Source organism: Molothrus aeneus, chromosome 12 (genome assembly GCF_037042795.1).
Source record: "Molothrus aeneus isolate 106 chromosome 12, BPBGC_Maene_1.0, whole genome shotgun sequence".
NCBI classification, from domain to species: domain Eukaryota; kingdom Metazoa; phylum Chordata; class Aves; order Passeriformes; family Icteridae; genus Molothrus; species Molothrus aeneus.
In genome coordinates this window covers 5,195,480-5,219,910 of record NC_089657.1, presented here as the reverse complement: position 1 = coordinate 5,219,910, position 24,431 = coordinate 5,195,480, and the positions used below count along the sequence as shown (strand labels likewise).

Genomic DNA, 24,431 nt, shown 5'->3' with positions numbered 1-24,431 from the left:
TGGAAAGTAATAATCCCTTTTTTCTTTTTTTTTTTTTTTTTTTTTTTCTTTTTTTTTTTTTTGTGGTGCTGTAAGGTCATAGGGCAGAAGTCAAGCCTCAGGTCCAGGCTGGTTTCTCAGGAAGAGAAGGCAGGGAGGTTTCTCCCTGCAGCCTTACAGCCATGCCAGGATCCCTGCTCAGCTCAGGGACTCTTCACCTCAGCACGAGCTATTCCCCCACATCCCAGTGGAACAGGATCTAAAGAAAAAACAGATGGAGAGAGTTTCTCCCCTTCAACACTCAGTGAGTGGAATCTGACATCCTACAAGAGCTGTGTGCTCAACTCAGCTCCAGAGGTGGAGAGAGGGAATCAGGGATGCCCAGGCAGGCTGGGAAAGCTCTAATTGGCTGCATTCCTGTGAAGTAATTGCTTTTGTTAATAGGATTTTATTGTTATTATCTGTATTAGGATGATCACAGGCTGGTTTAGGTACCTTATGCTTGATTAAATAATGGCCTGCTGTAGTGATTAATGGAAACATGTTCCAGTGGATAAAAAACTTCTTTCTCTTTCCTGAAAATAGTGTGTAGCAATGATTTCTAAAAAAAAAAAAAAAAAAAAAAAAGAAGGAAAAAGGGAAAAAAAGGAGACTTATGCTGACATAGTTAACATAATATATTTTGTTTCTTTGGATAAACTTTGATCTTGACAATCCCCAAGTTAATAGAAAGTTGTTCTTTTTCCCCTCCCTAAAATATCCTGTGTAGTGCACAGCTTATCCAGATCAATAGAAGCATTTTTTCACCCCAGGAACACAACCTTAGAGAACTTGTAAAAAGGTCATACAAACTTTTGATGCAAACCATTATTTTTAATTCATGTGGTCTACCCGTGTTTCCTAGCACCTGAACTGTCCTTTCTGCAAATTACATTCCTTTTGTGAATAGAAACAGTTTATTAAAACTCCTGTATTAATTATTTAAATGAATTTATAAATATTTGAGGAAGCCCATGCAAAAAGCACTCATAATAAATTATTGTATTCTACCTTCATTGAAAGCTAAATTAAAGAGCTCTGATGATTGCCTTTTCTGAGAAAGCCTTTTCAGCTGCCTGTCATCACAAGGTCTGGGATAGGAGAAATTTTTCTAAGTAGCAGCAAAAACCATAAAAATCAGCACCTAAAGGTCAAAGTGAGATATCAACATTTGTACTAAAGGTGAGCATCAAGTATGGGACCATTCCTTTAGCTGTGCTCCATGTCCTATGGGGGAGCCATCAGTTTCCAGCCTCAGCCTTGGGATCTCAGGTGTGGACTGAATTACTGACAAAAGGGAAAGGAGTGGTGCTAAGGAGAGGAAAGTGAAGCAATGAAAGGAGAAATCCCTCGCACAGATCGATTGATCGAATGAGAAGTCAGATACTGTAAGTGGTGCTGGGAAGAATATCAACCCTGAGAGACTGTGGCAGATCAGCCTGAGCAGGGCAAAGAGATTTCTTACGTGAAATGAAATGGAAAAAACAAAATTATTCAAAATGGCAGCAGCAGAATAGCAGAAACTTCTCTGGATAAACTTTTCTGGGAATTATTTTCTGGATGGAAGAAAGCTTCCTATTGGAGCTCCCAATTTTGCAGGGCTGGTGGGTAAGAGTCACTTTGTGGACATTCCCATCTTTTGGATCCCATTCTGTGTCATGTCTGGTTGTCAAGGACATTGCACATTATAAATGGCAGGTGTCAGTCAGGACAGAAGTGTTTCTGCAGATTTTGGGTAATGGATAATTAAATTGATTAAATAGAAAGAAATCCCCTTCTCCCTGCGCTTCTTTCTTAATTGTGCTGTGTTTGAGGAGCCTCACCAGGTGGGCACATGGATCCCATGACAGTTTGGTACAGTCAGGTTGTGGTCATGCAGGATGGAGCAGGAGATGCTCCTGCTGTAGGGCCTCAGAGTGATGGTTGATAAACCCAGAGCACCTGCAGAGATGTGCTCAGCTCTCTGAGCAATGACAGTTCAGATCAGCTGCACACAGCCAGTCTTCACAGCTTTCTGAGCACTTTTCCATTCACCTGCTTCTCTTGTTCATCCACCTTCCCCTCTGTTGGTGATCACTATTAAAGCAGAAAATTAGAAATATGGAGTCTAAGGACTGCATCACAATGCCCAGAATTAGGGGGCTCACTAGGCAATTATCTCTCCTATTTGATCAGGTATTTTTGAAGATTAATATTTAAAAAGAAAACCCAGCCATTTCAACCTTGTTCTAATTTAAAGTGCTTTAAAATGACGGAGGAAGGGAGTATTGTAAAAATAAAAAAAATATAAAATCATAGAATTTCACCTAAAGATTTCTATTCAGTTTTCTGGTAACTATAGCAATTCCCAGTGTCTTTATTTAGCTATTTGTCTTTGCAGGGCTCCTGCTTGCATACATTTTGCAACTGGCAGAGCTGAACATTCTGCAAAACCTTTTCCACTAATTCATGCTCCTAATTGTGAAGAGCTTGGGCCAGGCACGCTCAGGCTGCACGTACATTCATTCTGTATGAGCATTAATGAGATCAAGTAGAACAAGGACAGATGTTTGTGAAAAACAAACTCCCTTTTGTAATGATGAGAGCAGAGCTTAGGGCTGAGAATCACCTGAGCAGAGTGGGCATGAGATTCCTGGAGTACCTGGAGTCTGAGGCTCACAGCTCCTTCCACCTTCTTATTTTTTCAGGAGCACATCTTGTGCATTACAATGGAAATTATGATCTTTGTATAAATTTGGGATTATTCATTCTAAGGACAACAGGGTAAGGTCATTTTATAAATAATTAATAGCACAGAGTTACCTAGAAGAAGTGAAATCCAGGGCCTCTTCCAGGGTAAAAAAAAAAAAAAAAAAAAAAAAAAGAGGAAAAATATCACAGTGAATGGTAGTGAGTTTTGATCTTTTAAAATAATACAACTCAGAGTTAAATGGAATGGAGGCAAAAAGACATGACCTGTGCCAATAGCAGTGTGGCCATGAAATTTCAAATGCCCATTAAAAGACTTTTCAGCTCTGTAAAAGGTCTCAGAGTAAATAAGCATTATGAGCACTGGAGGAAAACATAATTTCAAAGGAAAGCTTGTCAGTTAAGGTCAGTTTAATATCCACACTTGAATTTCACTATTTGTAAGTCTTGCTGATAAGCTTTTATAATTGAGTTACTTCTCTTATTCCATGCATATTGAAGCAGTAATTAAGCTATGATATGAAATACAAAATATCGTGTGCTCAATTCATCAATTTTTGTTCAGTCTTGCAGTTCTTGTTCCAATTGCACTGGCATTGTTGCACTGAAATATCTCCCAATCTATCATGTCAAGATTATGCATGATGTAATTTGTAATAGCAGCTAGGGATTTGTTTACAAAAAACAAATGTTCCTTTAATCTCTGAAACAAAATTAGACTTGTCTTACATCACAGAACAAAGATAGCTGAATGAATGCAACACCTTTAATAAATCAGTAATTACCTTGTGTAGTTCCAGTTGGCTCATTTAACTTGACCTTTGAAAACAACTTCCTCCACACGGATTTTAAAATGCGCTCTTCTGCACTGTGGAGATAGGAGTGCTCTAAAGGTGCATTATTTCTACCACAACAATTCCCACTTCATGGAAGAGAATTTGGACCTTATTGTCTTTTCCCAGCAGGGATAATTGCTAGTTAACTCAACCACCTCCTCAGGAATTTTGCAGGCTCTGCCTTTCAGTACCACTGTGCATGAAGCAGCAAACACCACGTGCAAGTTCAGAGTGCCATCATTTGAACACTGAAACCTCCCTTGGTTTTCATTTCACGTGGAATCCTCCCTGCAATGAGAGCACAGGACACCTGACCCTGTGCAGGGTGGGCTTGGGTTGGTGGAGAGCTGAATAAACAAATTTCTGTACCTGGACTGAAATATCTGGTGGGTGCAGACACCAGCAAAGGGCTGCTCCCACCCTTCCCTGGGATTTTGCTCCAGGAATCTTCCAGTTCTGATTATTATCCTCTTTCCATCCTTTTTAAGGGGAGAGCAGCAGATGGCTTCATGTACTTCACACCTCTTTGCAGTCTCTTTTCCCAAAGACTCCTTGACATCCAGATTTTAGCAGAAACATGGAACCATAGAATCACAGAATGGTTTGGATTGGAGGGGACCTATAAAGCCCATCTCATTCAACCCCCTGCCATGGGCAGGGCACCTTCCACTGTCCCAGGCTGCTCCAAGCCCTGTCCAGCCTTGGGCACTTCCAGGGATCCAGGGGCAGCCACAGCTGCTCTGGGCACCCTGTGCCAGGGCATTTAAAGCACAGAGAACTTAGCTTTTTTCACAGAGAAAGAGAGGGACAGTATAATAGCTTGCATTTCAAAATGAAAGCCTAAACCAAAACCATTTTTCACAGGAAAAGAGTACACACAAAAAAAAAAAAAAAAAAAGAAAGAAAGAAAAAAGAAAAAACCACCAAAAAAAACCCTAACAAATAAAAAGGTGTCTTTCATTGACTAATGACAGATAATCACACCATACCCTATTAATTTCTGTAGATTCAATGGAGGAATTTTCTATGTATTACAGGAATCTGTTAACAAGAGTTTCTCTGCTAATGTATACTTGGTAAAACACAATTTATACCCAAGTGGTACACCAGAATTTAATTTCATAACTGATAACCCTCCAATATATTATGCATGCTTTGTTATGCCTTATAAATGCATTACAGTTATATAATTTATTCATTTCCAGTGTTCTTTCATGGAGTGCTTTGCTGCCAGGCTGTGATTCTGGCACCTCGTTCAGTCAAAATTTCACAATAGACTTTCACTCTCCTGAGCCCATTTCACAGCTTTTCCCTTCCACATCCCCAAACCCAACACCAGCAGCACAAGAGCTCATGTTTGAGCAAATGGCAGCTTTTACAGACACCAGATTTGGTCTGAATTCTGCAAAAACTGAGGGGTTTTTTTCCCCCTGCTTCTCCAGTAAATGTTGGATAACACACTAAACACAGATTGTTGGTTTACATATATATATTTATATATATTTACATATATATACATATATATATATATATATATATATATATATATGAGATTTACAATCCCAGCAGCTACTGGAGGAATAGCACTCCAAGGCCACCCACAAACCTTTGTGTACACCCCTAATCTTCATCTCACAGCTCACAGCCTGGCACTTCTCCCTCTGCATTTCAACTCATTCATTTACTTCATTAATGAATTATTGTTCCTGAAAAATTACCATTGCATGCAGAAAATTCTTTGATTAGTCCTCAACTCTGGTCAGAAACATGTCTGTGAATATTTATAGGTAGTTTCCTATAGTCTTTCCAAATATATACAAATATGTTGCATTTCTTTGGCATTTCATTAAATGTATAACAATAAGATTAAACTCTCACTGGGTTATCTGAAGCCATTCAAAGAGGGTACAAATAACATTGCTTCATTGCAGAAATTCTTTAGCAGCCTGCAGTCAGCCTTGTTCTGTAGGGAAGAGTGGATTCAGTTCCAAACTTTAGTAATAAATAGAAGCCATGGGTGTCCCTAACCTACAAAAGAACCTCAGACAGGTTGGGAGGGGGTCCTCAGTCACCCACATTCCCATCAGCTCCCTGAATGCTGGATTTCATGTTCTCATCAGCCTCATTAGCACTCATTAGTGCCAGCAGGCTGCTCTCAAATGCCCCACTCCCTTTGCAGTATGTCAACTACCAATAAACTCACACACCTAAAACTATAAACAAAGTTGGCAGCTTGATGTTTCCTTGGATATATGTTGCTGTGCAAGAATTCAGGAAATTCCAAGAAAAAATATAGGACTGTGTTCTAGCACTCTGGAAGGTCATAGAATACACTGTGCACTTTTGGGGAGACAAGTTTATCATACATGATTTATTTTATCATTTCTTGTCCTTTCTCTCTGCCACAGATATCTGCAAAAATCTGTTTTGTTGAGGCTTGCTCTGCCTCTCCTTTGCAGAAATCCAGTTTCCTGAAAGATAATGTGCTGAGGCTCCTGTTAGAATATCAACTATAATCCATGACTTTCAGAGAAAAAGTCTCAAGCTTTAGTCATGTCTGAGTTCGGTGGAATGTGGAATAATTTCAGCTTAAAAAAGCCTGCCACACTTTTTGAGTACAGGATTATCAAATGAGAACAGGGTTGAGAGCCAGCTGCCAGCACAACTGGCCTGGGACCTGCTGGCATCTCCTGAAGGAGTGCCACAAGAGGCCTCCCAGCCTAACAGCTTCTTGCTGGCTTCATTTTTGTATTTCCTAAAATCCCAGACTTTGAAAAGATCTCACAAGTTGAGCCGTGAGCGGCTGAGGAACATTTTGATTTCTTTTCTTTGTCGTTGCTTCTGAGACCTTCCCAGCTCAGCAAATGGTTATGCAAATTCTACAGTTCTCCTTAAACTCTGGGTGCTTTATCTGTGTGCTAACAAATCAGTGTTTTAGCCCTGGACATCTGGGCACACTTTACAGCTGCCCAAAGGAGCTGGGTGCTGTCACTCTCCATGGACTCAGGAAAGTGATGATGCACATTCACTCACCAAGATGCTGCCCATGAGGAATCCTGGTCCCACGTCAGCTGTGGGAGCCCCTCAGCCACGTGTCTAAGCAGCAGTTGTTTCCAGCAGTGCAAAGAAAAGGACATGGAAAAATGGCAAAGCTGCAGCAGTTGACACTCCCAATCTGAACAGCATTGAGGGCAAGAAATTCCTTGGCAAAATCGAAGATTTTATGTGAAATTTGATCCTTAACAGACCATCTCCATTCAGCTCAAAGGCAGGAATGTGCTTAGAGGACTTTCTGACAGCGCTTCACATTATTTTAATGTTATAATTTATTTTCATAGTACCTGAGAAACCCATTCTTCAAGTTGTACAATTGGAGAAAAAATGTCACTCCCAAACTGCTGCAATTCAGTGTTAAAGTTCAGCAGGACGGAAGAGGCAGAGGGCCACATACAAGGAAACACAGCAAGAATAACTCATCCTCTAAGTAAATAAAATTGCAAATAGCAAACTGGTATAGCAAGGAGATGATTTACCTGTAGTACAAGAGAAGGTGAGAAGGAAAGCTGGGATTAAACAAACCTTGGGAGTTTCTGCTTCTCAGGCCATTAGCCACCACCACCTCTATTGGTCACATTGTTATGAGGGATGCACACAACATGTTTATGTCATTTTTCCTAATTTATTAATTTCCTAATTTAATAGCAGTATGTTGGCTGCTAGGAGATGGCAGTGTAAATGGTTTTTCTCTAGTGAGGCTTCCCATGCTGTCGAATTAGCACCCTTATTTGCTGGTTTATGCAGGTATTGAAAGGAAATTGTTCATGGATTCCTTGCATTTAATCTGCCCTTTCATATTTAATGGTGCAGCCCACAGCATTGTTCAGACATGTAATACACTCTTAAAAATATCTTACTCTAGCTGCTGAATATTTTGTAATGGAGAACCAGGAATTCTGAATGGAAAAAAAATTAAGATCTTCAATTCTTTCAATTCTATCAGTGAATTAATAGAACATTTTTTAAAAGCCTGGAGAGTATCACAAGGATCAGAGTGTTCAGGAAAAAAAAAAGCAGTTTAGGATGCTGATGTCTTTTTAATGTTTACTACAATTAAAAAATATTGAATTAACTCAGCAAGACTGAATTTGAGGCAATTAGAGATGTGAGACACCACTTGCTAGACTGATTGCATTGTACTTGTATTTTAAACAGGAGAAATGTCCATTTTCCCAGAGCTATGAGAGGTCTGTTATCAAAGTCTGTGAAGCATTGCACTGCAGGAACATTAGATTGATACTTCTAAAATTGAGTAAGATTGAATTAAAGCAGAGAGTTTGATAGTTTGGACTCCCTGTAGGAAACATCCCGCATTTTTCCCAGGTACCAATATTCAACCTGAAATCTTTTGTTTCGGATTTGTATTCTTTAACTTATCAGATTTCTTCTCTACAGCTCCCAGAGTGGCTGCTATCTCAGTCTGTTTATGAAATACATAACCCTTCAGATGACACTTTCTTTCAGTCCAGTTTTCTCAGCCTCCCAGAAAGTGTGTTCCCACCCCTGTAATTCATTCTGCTCCCCATGACATCCCAATAAACTAAGAGAAACTGCATGTCTCATTCAATTCTCTGAGATTTTGTTGTATAAGGAATAGGTGAGCACAGGGTTACAGTTTTTACCATTCTAGTTTATAATCTTTTTTTCTAAAAAAAAAAAAAAAGACAAACTGCTTGAAAAATTTTACCCACCTCTGTGCTGTTGCTATTGCCAAAACCTCCATCAGCGCAAGAATCTCTCACAGGGAGTTTGAACTTTCCTTTAATCTAATCCATTTAGAAAATGACTCACAATATATTGAATAAAGTGGAGAAAATTGATATCTTTTCATTAAGCTGACAAAGTCTTTTTCACTTCTGACATCTGTGAAATGTGTTCTCTATTTAAATTTTATTTATATCAATCTTCGCTGGTGGAAATGAGATTAAAACGGAATGCTCTGTACTTACAGGGAAAACTTTCCCATCCTGCAATGAGTGTCATACTGGCTTTGAAAATTAGCTGCTTATTCCTTGCAGGAACACAACACCTATGACCAGAAGGAGCCACAATCTAATATCTGCATTCCTTTGTATTCCATTTCTATGTAAACAAAACGTGCCCACTTTATCACAGGCAAAAAGAGAGCTGCTGTGGCTTTATAATGGCAACTGCAGAAGCAATCTTGGAACATTTTAATACATAGCATGTTCCCTCTAAACTGTTGAAAAATGCATGATGATACTTTGCTCTGTTTCATATTTCAGGGTATTCCATAAACATGAATTAAAGTTATCTGTTACTCTGTGAGGATGGTCTTATTGTTACATTGTTAAATATAATGTCTTTATACTTTTTCCAATATGGACTCTGTCATATTGTTAAAGCAATTTCCTAAATACAAATGCAGAAAAGTTAAGGAGAATTTTATCTACAAAACAAAACAAAAAGAATTTGCATTTTCTCTACAGACAGGAGTAACAAAAATAACAGAAGCAATTGCCTGTGAGTGTCTGGGCTGTGTATGCTCATTTTCTCTGTCCATGTCCTGTTAATCACCTGTAAAACAGCTTTGAAGAACTGAGTAGCTTCAGTTTAATGCAAGAACTTGAAGACTGAGAAATGTGAAACATAATAAATTCAGGTGTTTCAACAGGCATCTTTAATCAAATGGATTGTGTATTTTTTACAAACTTTGTTTGACTCAAGAGGAGGGTGATTGAACAATTAATGTTTCCATGTTGATTTGATCTTTTAGCTGTAGATATATGAAGGTGTTCAGTGCATTTCTACTGGCCCTTAATAGAATATTTTGATGCTGAATTCAAGGGGTAAACTTTTCCCCAGCCAGCTGCCTTCATGCATCAAAACTTTGTGTTCTAGATGATGCACAGGAGCAAATCAGAGCATGGTCACTACCCTTGTGCAACCTCCAAAGGTTCTTGTGAACTTTGAAGGCTGAATCCAACCTAAACTGACGGTTCCCTGCAGCTGCCTAAGGCTTTGGGCATCATGTTTGGGAACAAATGTATTTTAAAATGCAATAGAATTATGTAAACATGATAAAATATAAGCTATTCTAGTGCTTTTTCCCTATATTCTAGCTGATCTTCAGATTTCTTATTTGTAGTTTATTTGTTTGGAGCCCATGATTTGCAAATGCCATTTTAACCAAATGCTTTTTGTGTGTGTTAGTCCATGCAGACTAAATACATCAAAAGTTAAATATTTTGATCAAAATTATTCCATGGCTTTGCAAACAAATATTTTAGAAAAGCATGATTTAGGCTGAAAAAGAAACCTCAAGAATTTCCTGAAGAAAGTTGCTTTTGTTCTCAGCTCCATGGGTGATATGTTAAGAGTTAAATATTCTTATAAAAGCAGCATTTTCTTGAAAATAGTTCAGATATAAACAATCCCTTTTTTAACCTAGAATGTGATGACAAAAAAAAAAAAAAAAAAAAAAAAAGCACTGAAACAAAACACAAGCAAAGCAGGAATAGTCAAGTCTCTTCTGTTCCACATCCTTTTCCTTTCCCCATGTCTCAGTCAATTCAGCCTTGCATGGAGGAACTCCTGTGCTTGTGTATTCCCCAGGCAGTGAGAAGAGCACAGTGAGAAGCACTCCAGAATGCTACAGGTGTCTAATTCAGCATGATGTGAGTACTCACAGCCTGTGCTGCTGGTGATTAACAGGGATCTCTAATTGTCACCCAGCATGAGTGGTTTGGGTCACTGAGAAGCTCAGGTTTCTCAGGATCTGGGAGTTCTTGAATAAAAACCACCCTGAGGGGGAGCATCCTAATTTGAGCAATTTGACCCAACTGCTTCAGCTCATCTCAAAGTGGCATAACCTAGAAAGTGACATAAACATAGAAAAGCTGAATCCTTTCCCTGGGGAAGATTTCTCCCCTCCTCCTACAGGTGGGCCCAGTCTCAAATGCTGTGATTCATTTTAAAGTGTTTTCCTCCCTCTTTGAACAGAGCTGGAGGTGTAAAACTTTGAAATCAAGTAGAACTCAAAGGATCAGCAGTACCCAAGGAAGACAACTGGTCCTAAAGATTAAAAGGCTCTTAATAGAAAGAAAACCTATAAACACAAGATTCAAAGAAGGTAATTTGGGTTTTGGATGCCCCTGCCATGGTATGGGGCTGAGGACTAGACCACAGTGAGCTTTGTAGTGCTTCAGACTTAAAAAGGATTTTGCCTACATACAACTTAGAAACAAAGAGGAGCTTTTCATCTGCAAATTTCCCCCATTATAAAAGGAGCCTGGTCTTCAGTCCAGGTGAGGGTGCTCACTGGGAGGGCACTTGGCTGTAATTGCACAATTGTGATCATAAATCAATGATAATATGTATGTATATACTAAAACCTGTACACCACTACATGAGTCAGTTGCCATTAAACTTCAGCACTGCCTTTGCATTTGATTATTTTTCAAGGTCAAGATCTGAATACTTGGGCTGTATTTAACAACATTAAAAAGTAGTGAGATCATTTTAGTTGCTATGATTAGCATTGCTTCTCCATGCTGCTTCTCAGTCAGTATTCACCTCAAATCTCTGGTTTACAGGGTAAACTCCAGGCCAGGGCATTCAGATTTGTGGGGTTTAGTACCTTGCACTGTAGGATCCTTCTCTGGGGTTATTTAATGCTCCAGCACTGCTCCTAGTACATAATCATGAGCATCACTTTTGATTCCATGGCACAGGATTCTTCTCACACATCCTGAGGATGCTCTGCTCTGATGATTGCTGTGCAGGCCAGTATTTAGCAGGATATGGTTTTTCAGTTTGCCCACTGCACAATCTATTATTAGAGCACAGATTTCAGCCCTCTTTCATTTTCATGCACAGCAAAGAGAGATCTTTTTTCTCTGCTGTTAGCAGCATTAATGCTACCCTTCTGAAACAGGTGTGTGAGTAGCATCATTAAACTGCCTTGCCAGCACAGGTGTAAAGGGCTTTGTTTGTGTCTTGTATATATTGAGAAATGATATATTATATGATAAAAATCAGATATAAGCTGTGGGAAGAACCCGGAAAGACAACACTGAGAGCTATATGATCCTTGTAGGGCCCCTCAAAATGAAATATTCTACTCAATTTTATATTTAAGAATTTAATTATAAGCTCTGTGATGTCCTTAAATCAATGCATGCACAACAGGGCATTTTCCAGAGCTGAATGGCAGTCAGCTGGTAAATGTATATATAAATATATATATATGTATGTATAAGACAGCTGCTTCAAAGGTATTTTGTGGGCTTGAAGCAGCCATGAGGGATGATAGGAATGGGTTAAGCATCTCTCTTTGAGTGACTGTGCAGAAAGCTTTGACAGGCTTCCTGAGTGCAACCATGAAATTAATTCTTGCCAGAGAAAGCAAACCACAGAAAGAGCCACTCGTGAGCCAACTCTTCACACTTGCAAGGTTAGCTAAAGTTTATCAAAATCCCCAGACAAAAAATGTCATTAAGATACAGCTAAGGATATAGTCAGATACCAATTCTCAGGCAAGAAACTTCATTAAGGTACATTCAAGGTTGTAAACATATGTGCCAATTAAATTCAAACAACTGGGTCCAAACACTGCCATTATTTACAATGTTAAATATTTGGAAATTCAAAGTTACTTTTAGAGATAATGTGCTTTCTATAAAATTCATAATTGTGTTTCGACAAGCAGCTTCTGCTGCAGAGTTACCTTACCCTCTGTTTCTAGTTGTGGTGCTCCCTGTGATAGCTTATTGGGAAAGTCAAAAGTCTCCATGGCTTCAAATAATTCTGGACAGATTTCTGGTAAAAAAAAAATAAAAAAATCCAGCTGTAGTTCCTGAAACAAAGCAGACATGCGGAGTACACTGAACCAGAAGTCCTGGAGAATATTCTGAGGACAGTCCCTTCAGACTTGCCTTGTTCTTGTGCATGTCTGTGCAAATCAGATGGGCACTCAGGGAGAGGGGCTGTGAGGATGGATGGTCCTTTGGTCTGCAGCAGAATTGCTGCCATCACAGCATTCCCTGCAGCCACAGCACGGGAGCAGACAGGATCTGCTGTGTGAGGAGGCTGTGGCAAGCAGTGCACTGTCTTAGGCAATACAGGATGCCAAACAAGTAATTAAATGTGAAATCCTTACAGCTGAACTCCAGTTGAAGGGACACTCTGCCTTTTAACTGCAGTGTTAGACCCTTGAGATATTATTTAATTAGATTTGGTCATTGTAACATAGTTGTAAACATTGTCTTTTCTCTTTTAGCTTCTATAGTGATTGGGAAGTGGTGGTGTGAGATGGAGCCCTGCCTAGAAGGAGAGGAATGTAAGACATTGCCTGATAATTCTGGATGGATGTGTGCAACTGGCAATAAAATCAAGACCACCAGAGTAAGTTTCCTTTCTGTCTGCACCCAGGAGGTCTTAACAGGAAAGGGAATCACTAATGGCTGCTCACCCATGTCTTTTCCATAATCATGCCTGCTGTAAAAGCCTTAAAGACCACTGTCATGATCACCCAGTGCTTCTGGCCATAACTGGGTGAAAATTCAGATGGATCAGGCTGGTCAGCTGGGTCCAGGCTTGGTGATCAGCAGGTTGGAGCTGCTGAATTGCCAGGTCACTTTCTTACAGAGTTTGTCACCACAAGATACCCCTAATGCACATCCCTGAGTCCCTTTCTGGTGGCTAAAGGGAAGAACGTGAGCTCAGAGGGATCTGCTGGACCCTAAATCCATTCCTTGGCTGTTCCAGGCCACATCTGGATTAGCACATCTGTAAAAGTGCTTTGGAGCAGAGGACTCAGCTCTCTGTGTGCACTGCAGCTCTCACATGGAGCGGCTCCAGCCCCATGAACTCATCAGTGACAGGCTCTTGAGATGCTGCAGGTCAGGTAGCACAGGCCAACAGGTGACAACATCTTTCACCCCACCGTGCCAGGAACAGGCAGAGGGAGGGTGTGAATGAGCTGCCTAAACTCCCACTATGGGATTACCTTGGGAACAAAAGTGTTTTTCAGAAAGAGACTCCAGCTTTTCTTTTGCGTTGTGTGATTGTTTCACAACCATTGTCTTTAAACTGTCGCCTATACCTGTATTCAAAAATTTTAATTAACGAATTTTCATATCACAATTGAATTTTTTTCCAAGAAAATTACATGGTTGTCAACTTAAAATGCTTTTATAAATATATAGATTTTCATTTTCTGTGAATTGGAAAATGGCTTTTGAAATCTACTAAATGAAAAAGAGCGAATTTTCAGTATTTTTTCCCTGTTTGATAAGCAATTCTACATACTCATGCCCACCTGCTAATTCACAGGAATGTGCAGCATAGTGTTGTGATTTCCTGACTTTTTCCTTTCTCTCCAATCCTAACTCCAGTCATTTTTCATGTCTTCTGGGCCTCCTGTTGAAGGAGGAGATTTTACCCTAATTGATCCCCTTGGCACCTGAATCCTTTTCTTGCCCTCCACAGGACCTACCCCAGGATGAATTATTTGTATTGCAACCCTCATTTCTGGAGCAGAGCCTTCTGCCCCACCAACACATTAAATTATCAGGACACCTACTGACTTAGGAGGTTTTCTTTGTAGGAAGCAATCAGTGGCCCCCAAAAACAAGATCCATGTGATCTCTTTGTCACCTCTCAGAGAAAAGGAGGAAGGAAGGAGGGAACTGGGATTCCCTGACTCAGTTTCTTTCTGTGGTGCTGTTCCTCCAAATCTCTCTGTGCCCACAGCTGATCTCTTCCACTGCAGCACCACTGAAAAGCTGTTTCCTAATGAGTGTGCCTTGCAGTTAAATTAAAAAATCCTAGGCCACAAATTCACTACATGTCCTTTCCAGTGAGGAAAGTGGGGAGTTAAAATGGAAGAAAGTGATGTAGAACTAAGAGGCAGCATGAAGTATCTTATACAATAATTCAGCCCTTCTGCAATCTGTCTACAAGTTATATAATTGAGGAATTGCATTTTCTTTCTTCAGTGAAGCTGTCCTTCTCTTAACTCCCCCAGTCCTCATCACGTAAACTAGTTTAAGGCAATGGAAGTGATTGCTAGAAATTTAGGAGCTTCATTAATATGCAGATGTATGGTCCAATCTATTCAGTATGCATTATTGTATTTCATTTGAATTAAATACTTGCAGAGTGAGTGCTCATAACTGAAAAAATATTTCTTCATTTACCCACAGGAGTTATTTTAATTAGCTTGTGAGGGGAGTACCTTATGGTGCTGCTTCCAGTAGAATTTTGCTTTGTTGCTGTAAAATATCATTACAGAACCCAATTGACAAAGGCAACATGACATGATGTGCTCAGCAACTGTCTCTTGCATTTTCTAAGGAGAAATTCTGCTTCTTAGTCCCTGGAACTCTGCTCCAATTCGTACCACTGTGTCAACTCTAGAACATAAATATAAAATAATGAAAGCAATCAGATCCTAAAACAGGCTTTTTTTTTTTTTTTCCTTTCTCTTTGTTTTGCCATTTCAGACAGCAGCAGTGAATGAGATTACAATGTAATCTGCCCTGACCAGAATCCAGGTTCCAAGACTGGGCCATGTGTGTCTAATTTGAGTAGTTAAGGAATTTAAGAAGGCAGAATAAACAAGACAAATCAGTCAACACCCCAGCTCTCTCTGTGGTGATTAGGCAGAAGGCTACAGCCAATCTCCATAGGCTGTAAACTGTTTTAATGAAGCCTTTTCCTTACACTTAATACATTTACATTAGCTGCTGTCCTGACATGGAAAACATTCCCATTTATGACTCTTGGGATTAAGGTACCCATTAGTACATTCTTCCAGACCCACAATAAATTAAATCACATATAAGCATATGTGTATGTTTTTTATATATGTACATATACGTATATAGTGTATGTTTTTATATATATACATATATGTATATGTATATATTTACATTTATATTTCTGAATACATGGATATACACAATAGATATCATTTTCTAGGCTAGTGCATAACTTCAGTTGGGTCTCACATGTGATTAACATTGATTAGTGTCAGAAAGAGGTGGACAACAGACTCAGTGAAGTCTTTACCAGCATATTCCTCATTGCTTCCTTTTCATGTATTTATTTCTGTGTTTAGCCCTTTAGCAAAGTTCACTAATTAAGTTTTTAAAGCCAAATTACAAAGCTCACACCTTCCTTAAATGGATTTGTTTTCTATTGATGGTCAGGCAGGTGACAAACACTGGAAGGAAATAATATTGTCATTCAATTTCTGGAGCGGTTTCAATGTTCATTTAATTCCTTGTCACTCCTTCTTTTTTTTTTTTTTAATTTATTTAAGAACTTTCAGTGCTTTCCTTAAAAATGTGGGGTCCTTGGAGCTGTGCTAGAACCTGCTGGAGGTCACCTTGCCACCTCCAGCACAGCAACTGGCACCAGTGGAAATAGAAGAGCAGCAGCTCGGGCTGGATGCTGCTGATATTCTGGATCATGGAAATTATTGTGTTGGTCAGCTGGGAATGGGCAGAGGAGCTCAGCTCAAAGCCCCTCTCCAGTTTCTCAGCCTGTGCCTTGTGCTACAGCCTGGTTTGATCAGTTTTAACCAGCTTTAACAAGCTTTGACCCATCTGAACTGGTTCTGAGCAGTTTGAACTGGTTTTGATAGGTTTGATTTGGTTTGAACTGGTTTAAACTGATGTCTACCATTTTTATCCTGTTTTAGCCATTTTAATCTGGTTTCAACTGGTTTAATCTGGTTTAAACCATTTGTTTCAGTTTTAAGTGGTGGGATTCAGTTTGATTCCATTTGAACCAGCTGGATCTCATGTAAATTTACTGCTGTGTTTAATCATTTATAATTAGATATAATAATTTATAGTTAGATAATAATCTGTAGCCCTGATTTAATGGCCAAGCCTGACCATATTCAAGTCAATGTGAGTTTCAATGCTGACCCAGTTGCCTGGCAAAGGGCTGAACCCCTCATGGTGTTCATCTGGGTGAACCAGCACAGCAAAAGCATAACAAAAGCATTTCCTTGAGAGCACTATTTCTGCTGTGAGACAGTTGTTCTTATTTCAGCATCCTAAAAAAACTCCTGGGCATTGGTGTTTCCCCTTGCAGCATTAGTGCAGCACTCAGATCAATTTTGGTGGTCACAAGGAGGGATGGGTTTTGGTCTGTGGCAGGGTGTGTTATCTCACACAGGGTGAGGAGATGGAGTAGCTGCTGTGGCCCTGCACTCTGGGGAAGTGAGTTGGAGGGGTTCCAAACAAACCTGAAAGGTGGATGGGTGCTCCTGCCTGTCTTGTCCAGCAGAAGTCACTGGAATCACTCTGGGAAGGGGAGGTGGAAGGCTGGGGTGAATCTGTCCTGGCTCGTCCTTCTTGCTTGAAGGGCTCCCACAAGGAAGATAGAGAGAGACTCTCTATAAGGGCATTAGGGGACAGCACGAGGGAGAATGGCTTCAGACTAACAGACAGGAGGTTTAGATTGGATATTAGGAATGAATTCTTCCCTGTAAGGGTGGTGAGGCCCTGGCACAGGCTGCCCAGAGAAGCTGTGGCTGCCTCACCCCTGGAAGTGTCCAAGGCCAGGTTGGACAGGGCTTGGAGCAACCTGGGGTAGTGGAAGGTGTCCCTGCCAACCCAAGACATTCTGTGATGTCCAGCACCACCAGCCCAGGTGGTTAAAGCACATCCAGTCTCTCCCAAGGCAGAGGCAGGATCTCACTCAGGATCTGTCTCTTGCATATTTTTACACCCCTGCAGCGCTAAAAGACACACACCCCTCTGGTATTTCATTTAAACTCAGCTATATCAATCAGCTGTATCCCACAGAGCCTGGGTCTTTCTTTTCCAAAAGACTATATTTAAAAAATAACATATTATGCATAACTGACTCTTTCCCATTTTCTCACTGCAGATCCACCCAAGGACTTAACAGAGTGCCCACGTCTGCATGGAGACAGTGAAAGCCTGGCTGATTTATGAGGACAAAGTATTGAAAGTTTAAAACCATCTCAGCATTTTCAAGCCAAATGGATTTCTTATTTGCACTTTGACTGTTTACCAGAAAACAACAGTGGCTTTACTGTGTGAAAGAAAGGATTCGGTGGAAATAATGGCCCTGATTTTTGACAGCTGAAAATAAAAAATGAAGAAAGTGGTTCCTTTGCTAAAGTTTCTGAGATTGCAAAGTACAAGCAACAGTATAAGTTTGGATCTACAATTTACTTTATACCAGTTAAAGTATATATATATAGAAATATATATATATTAATATATGATATTTTGAAATAAAAGCCTCACTCTTCAAGAAATTGAATAGTACCACACTTTTCTGCAGCTGCTGTATTTTTTTTTTCCTTTTTTGCAATGGTCTGGAAGTTCCCTACCTGTTTGAGAGAGAAATGTGGCAGTGAAGAGGCAAAGCAAACCTGCTGTGGTACAAGGACGCCTAAGAGCTACACGAATCCTACCGATGCAGCATCCAGAGCTTCCTGTTCCCTTCGGCAGAATTTTGAGGGCATTTGTTGTTCCACTTTGTGTTCTGGAGGCTTTTCCCCTTGTGCAATACTAGCATGCTGGCTTTGCTTCATTAACCATACTTGATTGATATATAATGATGATAATTCTATCCTCCTCCAGGAAAATATTTTTAGAGCTGTTAGATATTCCATGAAGAAGAGATGGACAACTACTGAGTGAAGTACAGTATGTATTAAAAGTTTATTTGGCAGAGTTTGGTAGACTGTGAGCTCCCTTCTTATTAAAGATGTACTGTACATACAATGTCTTCAGACTTTGTATAGCTCCTAGAGACTCCAGTAAAAACTCAGTAACCACCTCCAAAGCTTTGCATTGTTGGCTCACTAATTCTTTGAAACAACAACAAAGCTACTTCTTTCCAGACTGGTATGTGAGGGGAGTTTTTCATACAGTTTGGTGTTTCAGGAGCCCATTTGCAGTTGGCAAACAGGCACCTCACCTTAAGCATGCCTCTGTGGACACCTGGCTATGTGCTCTTACCCCACAGCACACATGGGAGAACTGCCTAAATTTAGGTTTCCCTCATTGCCAGGCTAATTCTCATTTGCCACCAGCTAAAAGCATTCACATAAGCAATTCCATGGCATAGCAAATGCCCAGCAGTTTGTGGCAAGCACAAACTTGTGGCTGATCCCTTTACTTTCAGAATAGTTTCTTTCAGTTTATTTTCAGTCTGTTTCTTGCTATGGTGAATTCAGCTGATCTGAGATGCTCCTCAGCAAGAATCTGTCCACAGAGACCTTGACCCAGTCACTGCTGAACTCCCATTTCTGGCTGATCTGTAGCTGTTCACCAGGCAGTCTGGCCCTGGCATTGCTGAAGAAAGATCAAATCTGAGGGCTGAAATGTGTGAGCCTGCTTCACATTCCCAGGCACTTTTGTGAGCAATCCAATTAATTTCAGGGGGTTTATTGGTGTGGAAAAGTGTCTTGCTGTCACGCATAAGTCTGCACAATCTACCCTTCAGTCTGCCTAATGCTACCAAATGAAGGAGGAATAGGGAATTGTAAAACTAGTTCTGTTCAGTCCAGCTTCATCCCTTTAATATTTCCAATTTCCTTTCAGCCTGCTTACCTGTCTCTCACAGGATGCCTTTGGCCATGCTGATCACTTTTAATCCAATGCAGAGGAAGTGCTGCACTTCCCATCCTAGATTTGGTTGAAATTCTCCCACTGAGTCTCTTTCCCCTTCAGGGTAACCACTTCAGTCCTGATGCTTCAAGAGGCAGAAATTGTCACTGTAATTACAGTGCAGATTAAAGCAGCCAAATGACGTGTCACGCCATATTCCATGCTGGCTTTCCATGCTGATCTTCTCCCAGTGCTCATAGTGGAAATGGATAAGCTGTTTCCAAGTACTTCTATTATCCCCCTTCAAAAATATGAGTGAAGAGTACCCAGGGAAGAAACAGACAACCCAGAAAGTGGTAGAATCACTGTCCATGGAATGTTCAAGAAAAGGCCTCAATGTGGCACTTGAGGACGTGGTTTAGTGGTGAAGATGGCAGTGTGTGGTTAACAGTTGGACTTGATGATTTTAGAGGTCATTTCCATCACTAAGAATTCTGGTTCTGTGCACAGAAACGATCCTTGCACATGGAGCCCACCCTCCCTGGTGGCTCAGCTGGACAGGCTGGTATTTCCTGGGAGCAGCCACCTGCCCAAACCACAGAAGATGCCTGGACCCTACTCTGTTTTAGATGTAGTCTGCCATGGCCATGTGTCCAGTACCATCATCTCAGTTCAGAGAGGAACACTGCCTGCCTGCTTACCCCCATATGGATTATAAGGTCAGCTCCAGGCTCAGCTGCCACTAGTAAAGAGAAACTCCTCCAAAATAAACCCCTAGCATTTCTAAATTTTACTCACACAGCTCTTTATAAATCCCAAGACCCCCTCAAGCACCCCTTGCTGCACTAGGAGATAGACTAGCAGGTAAGTCTGTTCAAAGCCAGGACATGTTATCACCCTTTTACCAGCTGGAACCGAGGCACACAAAGCTCAACAGCCTCCCACAGTCACACTGGGGAGCTGTGGAAAATCCAACAGAAATTGAACTTTGGTTTCCTTATTCCCAGTCTAATGATACTCCATTAGAGGAGCCCCACAGACATACCCATGTGTGGCCTCTGGTACCCTTTGCCAAAGCCCCAGGTATCCCCACTGGGAGGTCTTTACCCCACAGCAGAGCTGCTGCCGTGGCTCATCCTGTGAGCAGATAACGCTGCTGTGCCGTACCTATGAAATATGCCTGTTGAGATTGGGAAATATTAGACTTGCTAAAATGTCAGAAGGAAATGTTGTCATTACCACAGGAAAGTTTCTTTGAGATGTTTATGAATTTTTCTTCGCCAGTAGGCAGCCTCCAATGCCATCCCACCAAATTCAGTAAACATCTGCATCTCTTTGAAGTTGCCGCAAAAATCCGCTCGTGAAGCGTGGCATCGAGAAATTGCTGTTTTAATTAAAATGTTTTAGAGGGCAATTAAGGCCTTTGCAAAAATAATGACTGATAGAACATGAAGTCCAATTAAGAGGCAGATGCAACTAACCTTTGTTGTTTCAGGGAACCAAGTTGAAAACAATAATAAAAAAGAATTCAAGAAGCCTAGAGTCACAAATATTCTGCATTTCAGGGATATTCACAGTAGCACAGTGTGTAGCAGGAAGATGTCAGAGCTACTTATCCTGGCCAATGGAGAGCAGATGTCTGTCAGTGAATGGTCCTCATATCCTCATGGGAAAGTGACAGTCATGCCATTCTCTGCATAATGTTAAAAGGTTTATGTTAACAGAGGAGGAAATGAAAGTTCCTGCTTTTTGGCAGAAGTCTAGACAGAGACACTTCAGGAAATGAAGAAAAAAAAGAAAAAGAAAAAGAATATTTGTAAACGCATCAAAGATAAATTTAGATTTATGTCAGTGTTTCTTCAGATGTGTGAAATCAAGTTCTGTAAATCTAAAATGTACAAGTTGGAAAAAAATACCAAAAAAATACCAAAAAAAAGAGGTAGCTGCCATCTGCCTATTGATTCAGAAAACTTAGATTATGTGCTTCTGTCCAAAAATCTCTGGTAATAAAAGGCTCAGTGTGGTATGACTTGATATTGTTTTGAATATACTATATATGCTATATAAAAAACCAAAACCAAAACCTTGAAGGAAGTCCACTCCTATGGCCAACATCAGGAACAACATGATGTGCACCCATATTTGGCACTACACAGAGAAAGGACCATGAAAAATTGCTGAAGGTGAAGCAGTTTGTGATGAGTGATGCTCTTATCAGACCTATTGATTGACTATTAGCAGAGTTTGCAGGTACTGTCAGTGCTGTGCTGCTTGGATGTTTTCCTATTATAAAATGATTAGTTACATTCCTAACTCTCCTCATTTGCCACTTACCTGTTTCACTGGCTGGTCCAAATATAATTACAGATCATAGAGAAGTTGTGGAGCAGATAAACATACTTTGGCTTGGAAAGCACATCCATTTCATCTGAAAGTGGCAGGCTTTGTTTCTTCTTCAAGGGCAGGATGAATACTGTGGCCTAAAATGAGCTTCTCTTTTATCAATACCTCAGTCACATCCCAGTAAGCAGGGTTTAGAGCTTGCCTGACAAAGAACTGGGTCATGCTTCTTTGCTTGGTATTCTATTTTTTTGTCAGAGAAAAATAGAAACACATTCCACAAATAATCTTTCAGGTAGACAGAAGGAGATGTGTGTACAGGGCAGTTGGTTTCAGGCTGTCAACACTTTTTCTAGTTCACTGGTTTGAATTCAGATCATAGGCCTGACACATATTTATGGTTTCTTCTCTCAGAGGCTTACACAGTCAAAGCACTTAACTTCACAAATATTTGTACTTTATAAAACCATGCTGCTCTGAGGAAAGGAACTGAATCCTCTGCTTTCCAGGCAGGAAACTGAAACTCAAAAGAGCTGAGACTTGCCCAAGGTGAAACTAAAAACCTGCAGCAGACCTGGCAGTAAAACTGACGGCTCCTGGATTTCAGGTCATCACTGAGGATGGTTCATCTGTGATTCACATCAGTGAAATTTTGGTGAGAGCAGACCCTGAGTCACAGAGAGCAGAATTAGGGGACCTGGAGTCAAGTGTGGACAATCATGTGCAAGCACCAACTGACCAGAGCTTGTGCATCTCCCTTCAGCTGGGATTTTCAAACCACTGATGCTTGGAAGGTCTACTCCAACATCTCTTGTTCCCACAGGGACACAGTCCTGCCTTAGTTTGGTTTCATGGCTCCATAGTAGAAGCTGCTCTGAGCCTTTCAGATGAGAGCAGAGGTAGAAAATGGTCCTGCTTAGCCCTGACAGGCTGAAAAAAATGACCAACAGTTCTTTTTTGGAGGTCATGATTTTTTTGGAGACATCCATCTGAGAGAATGTTTTTCATGTAAAAGCTGACTTTGAGGAGAGAAAGCCCACATTGCCTTCCAGCAGAAAAATGAACTAGCCAAAGAGGAGCACAAATTACTTTGTCTCACCTGGTAGTGTGAGCACTACTGCCATGGGAGAGGATAGTATGCAGAGCAGCTTAGTCATGGGAAAAAATCCTCGTTTTTGACAAATATTCCTGTGTGGGCACATTTTGCAGATCTTTGCTAAACCTTTAACCTTTGTTTGACTTGTACCTCTAATTCCTAATTCAGAAATGTGCAGAGGTCTTTCCCACATAACAGACCTGGATATGGCATCTTTTCATCCAACACTCATGGGTGGATTATTATTTTTTTTCCCACCATGAAGCCATATGATCCATTTGTCTGACCAGAAACAAAATACATGTTTGAGCATCAGGTTACTAACCTGTTTCCTATTATTTCTCATCTGTTTCATTTCTCAGATTACTGTCCTTGATTCAGTTAGAAGTGGGGGCTAGGGGCCCACCTAGATACGAAGCAAACTACCCATAATCTAAAATATTGCTCAGGGGAATATGTAATTTCTTCCTCCCACCTGCCATTCCTCTTCATTTCCCATTTCATTTCACTTTCATTTCATCCCATCCCCTCTCTTTCACCTCACTCAATTACATTCATCCATCTCTATTAGCCTTTTATCACCACTGCTGCCCCACAGACTAAAGAAGAGACCCCTTTCAGGGAGCTGTCCCCCACAGCAACAGTGATTTATGTGATCTTCACTCTTTTCCTTTTTCCTGTGTACTTTGGAAGGCAAGATGCCAATCTGTGCCAGCAGTTCTCTGTATTTCCCTGCCCAGACCAGCAATCCCCAGCTCAGGGCCACAGGGTCCCTCTCAGGTGTGCCCTGGGTACAAAGCAGGTGCTGCTGCTACTTGGTTTGCAGCAGAGGAGTTAAGTGTCAGCTGCTCACCTCCCCTGAACCTGTTCTGTTTGTTCCTTTCCCCAAGGGCCCCTTTGCCTTGACCAGATCCGAGAACTCGGCACGCCGGCTACTGGGGGCTCGCCACCACTTTTAGCCTCTGCAGGAGGGAAATTTATCACTCTTGATTTGATCAGACTTTTTTCAGACTTGAAATAAAAAGTGAAGAACTGGCCAAGCCGCTGTGAAATGCACAGTGTGGGATCCAAGCACAGGCATAGAAGCTTTGAGATTGGAGAAGACCTCTAAGATCATCAAGCCCAGTCATTAACCCAGCACTAAACCATGTCTCTGAGCACCACATCTACATGGCTTTGGAACACTTCCAGGGACAGTGATTCCAGCACTTCTCTGGGAAGCCTGTGCCAGTGCTTTTTCTGAGCTTTTTGTGCTCTTTCATTACGTTTTCTCTCTGATAGACTCTGCTATCCAGATTAGTAGAGCCTTCATGATGTCCCATGTAGAACGGTCCAGAGTTTTTACAGATCTGACCCCAAGTCCCTAAAGCCCTCCTGGTGTCTCACAAACACTGATAAAGAGCAGAGAAACAGTTAGGAAATGTTACAGTCTAAAGACAATGGTCTCTGTGTCCTTCTCTGCTTGAAGAGAATGCTCCCTGAAAGTAATTTTGAAATTAAACAGCCTTTTAAGCATTTTGCAACCTGAAGAACCTCAGTACTGAATGCTGAAAATCAGCTAAAAATGTCTTAAAATAAAAACTGCACTTGGCTCTTGAATTTATGCCCTTAGGCAAATCTTCCACCAGCTTTACTCCTTGAATAGGAGCTGATAGGTCACACTGAGACCCACTTAAGTCTTAGTAATGAATGTAAGCAGGGAAGGAGACCTGTCACAAAGACGTCACTGCCTTAGTGCTACCTCCAGGCACTCTGCAGCTTTCCTTTAATTCTGCCACAGGCAAGTTAATCATTCAGCTCTGGACCCACAGTAAGCAGATTTGTATT

General features: G+C 40.8%; 1 protein-coding gene across 1 annotated transcript in view; it reads left to right on the top strand.

Annotated features, from left to right (window-relative positions):
* Positions 1-18,401, top strand: part of TAFA1 (TAFA chemokine like family member 1) — a 210,547-nt gene extending 192,146 nt beyond the window's left edge. The window contains exons 4-5 of the mRNA XM_066558258.1: positions 12,841-12,965; positions 17,472-18,401. Of these exons, the coding sequence (XP_066414355.1) occupies positions 12,841-12,965; positions 17,472-17,489 (143 nt within the window). The 3' untranslated portion in view covers positions 17,490-18,401. The remainder of the gene's footprint in view (positions 1-12,840; positions 12,966-17,471) is intronic.
* The last annotated feature ends 6,030 nt before the right edge of the window (positions 18,402-24,431 follow it).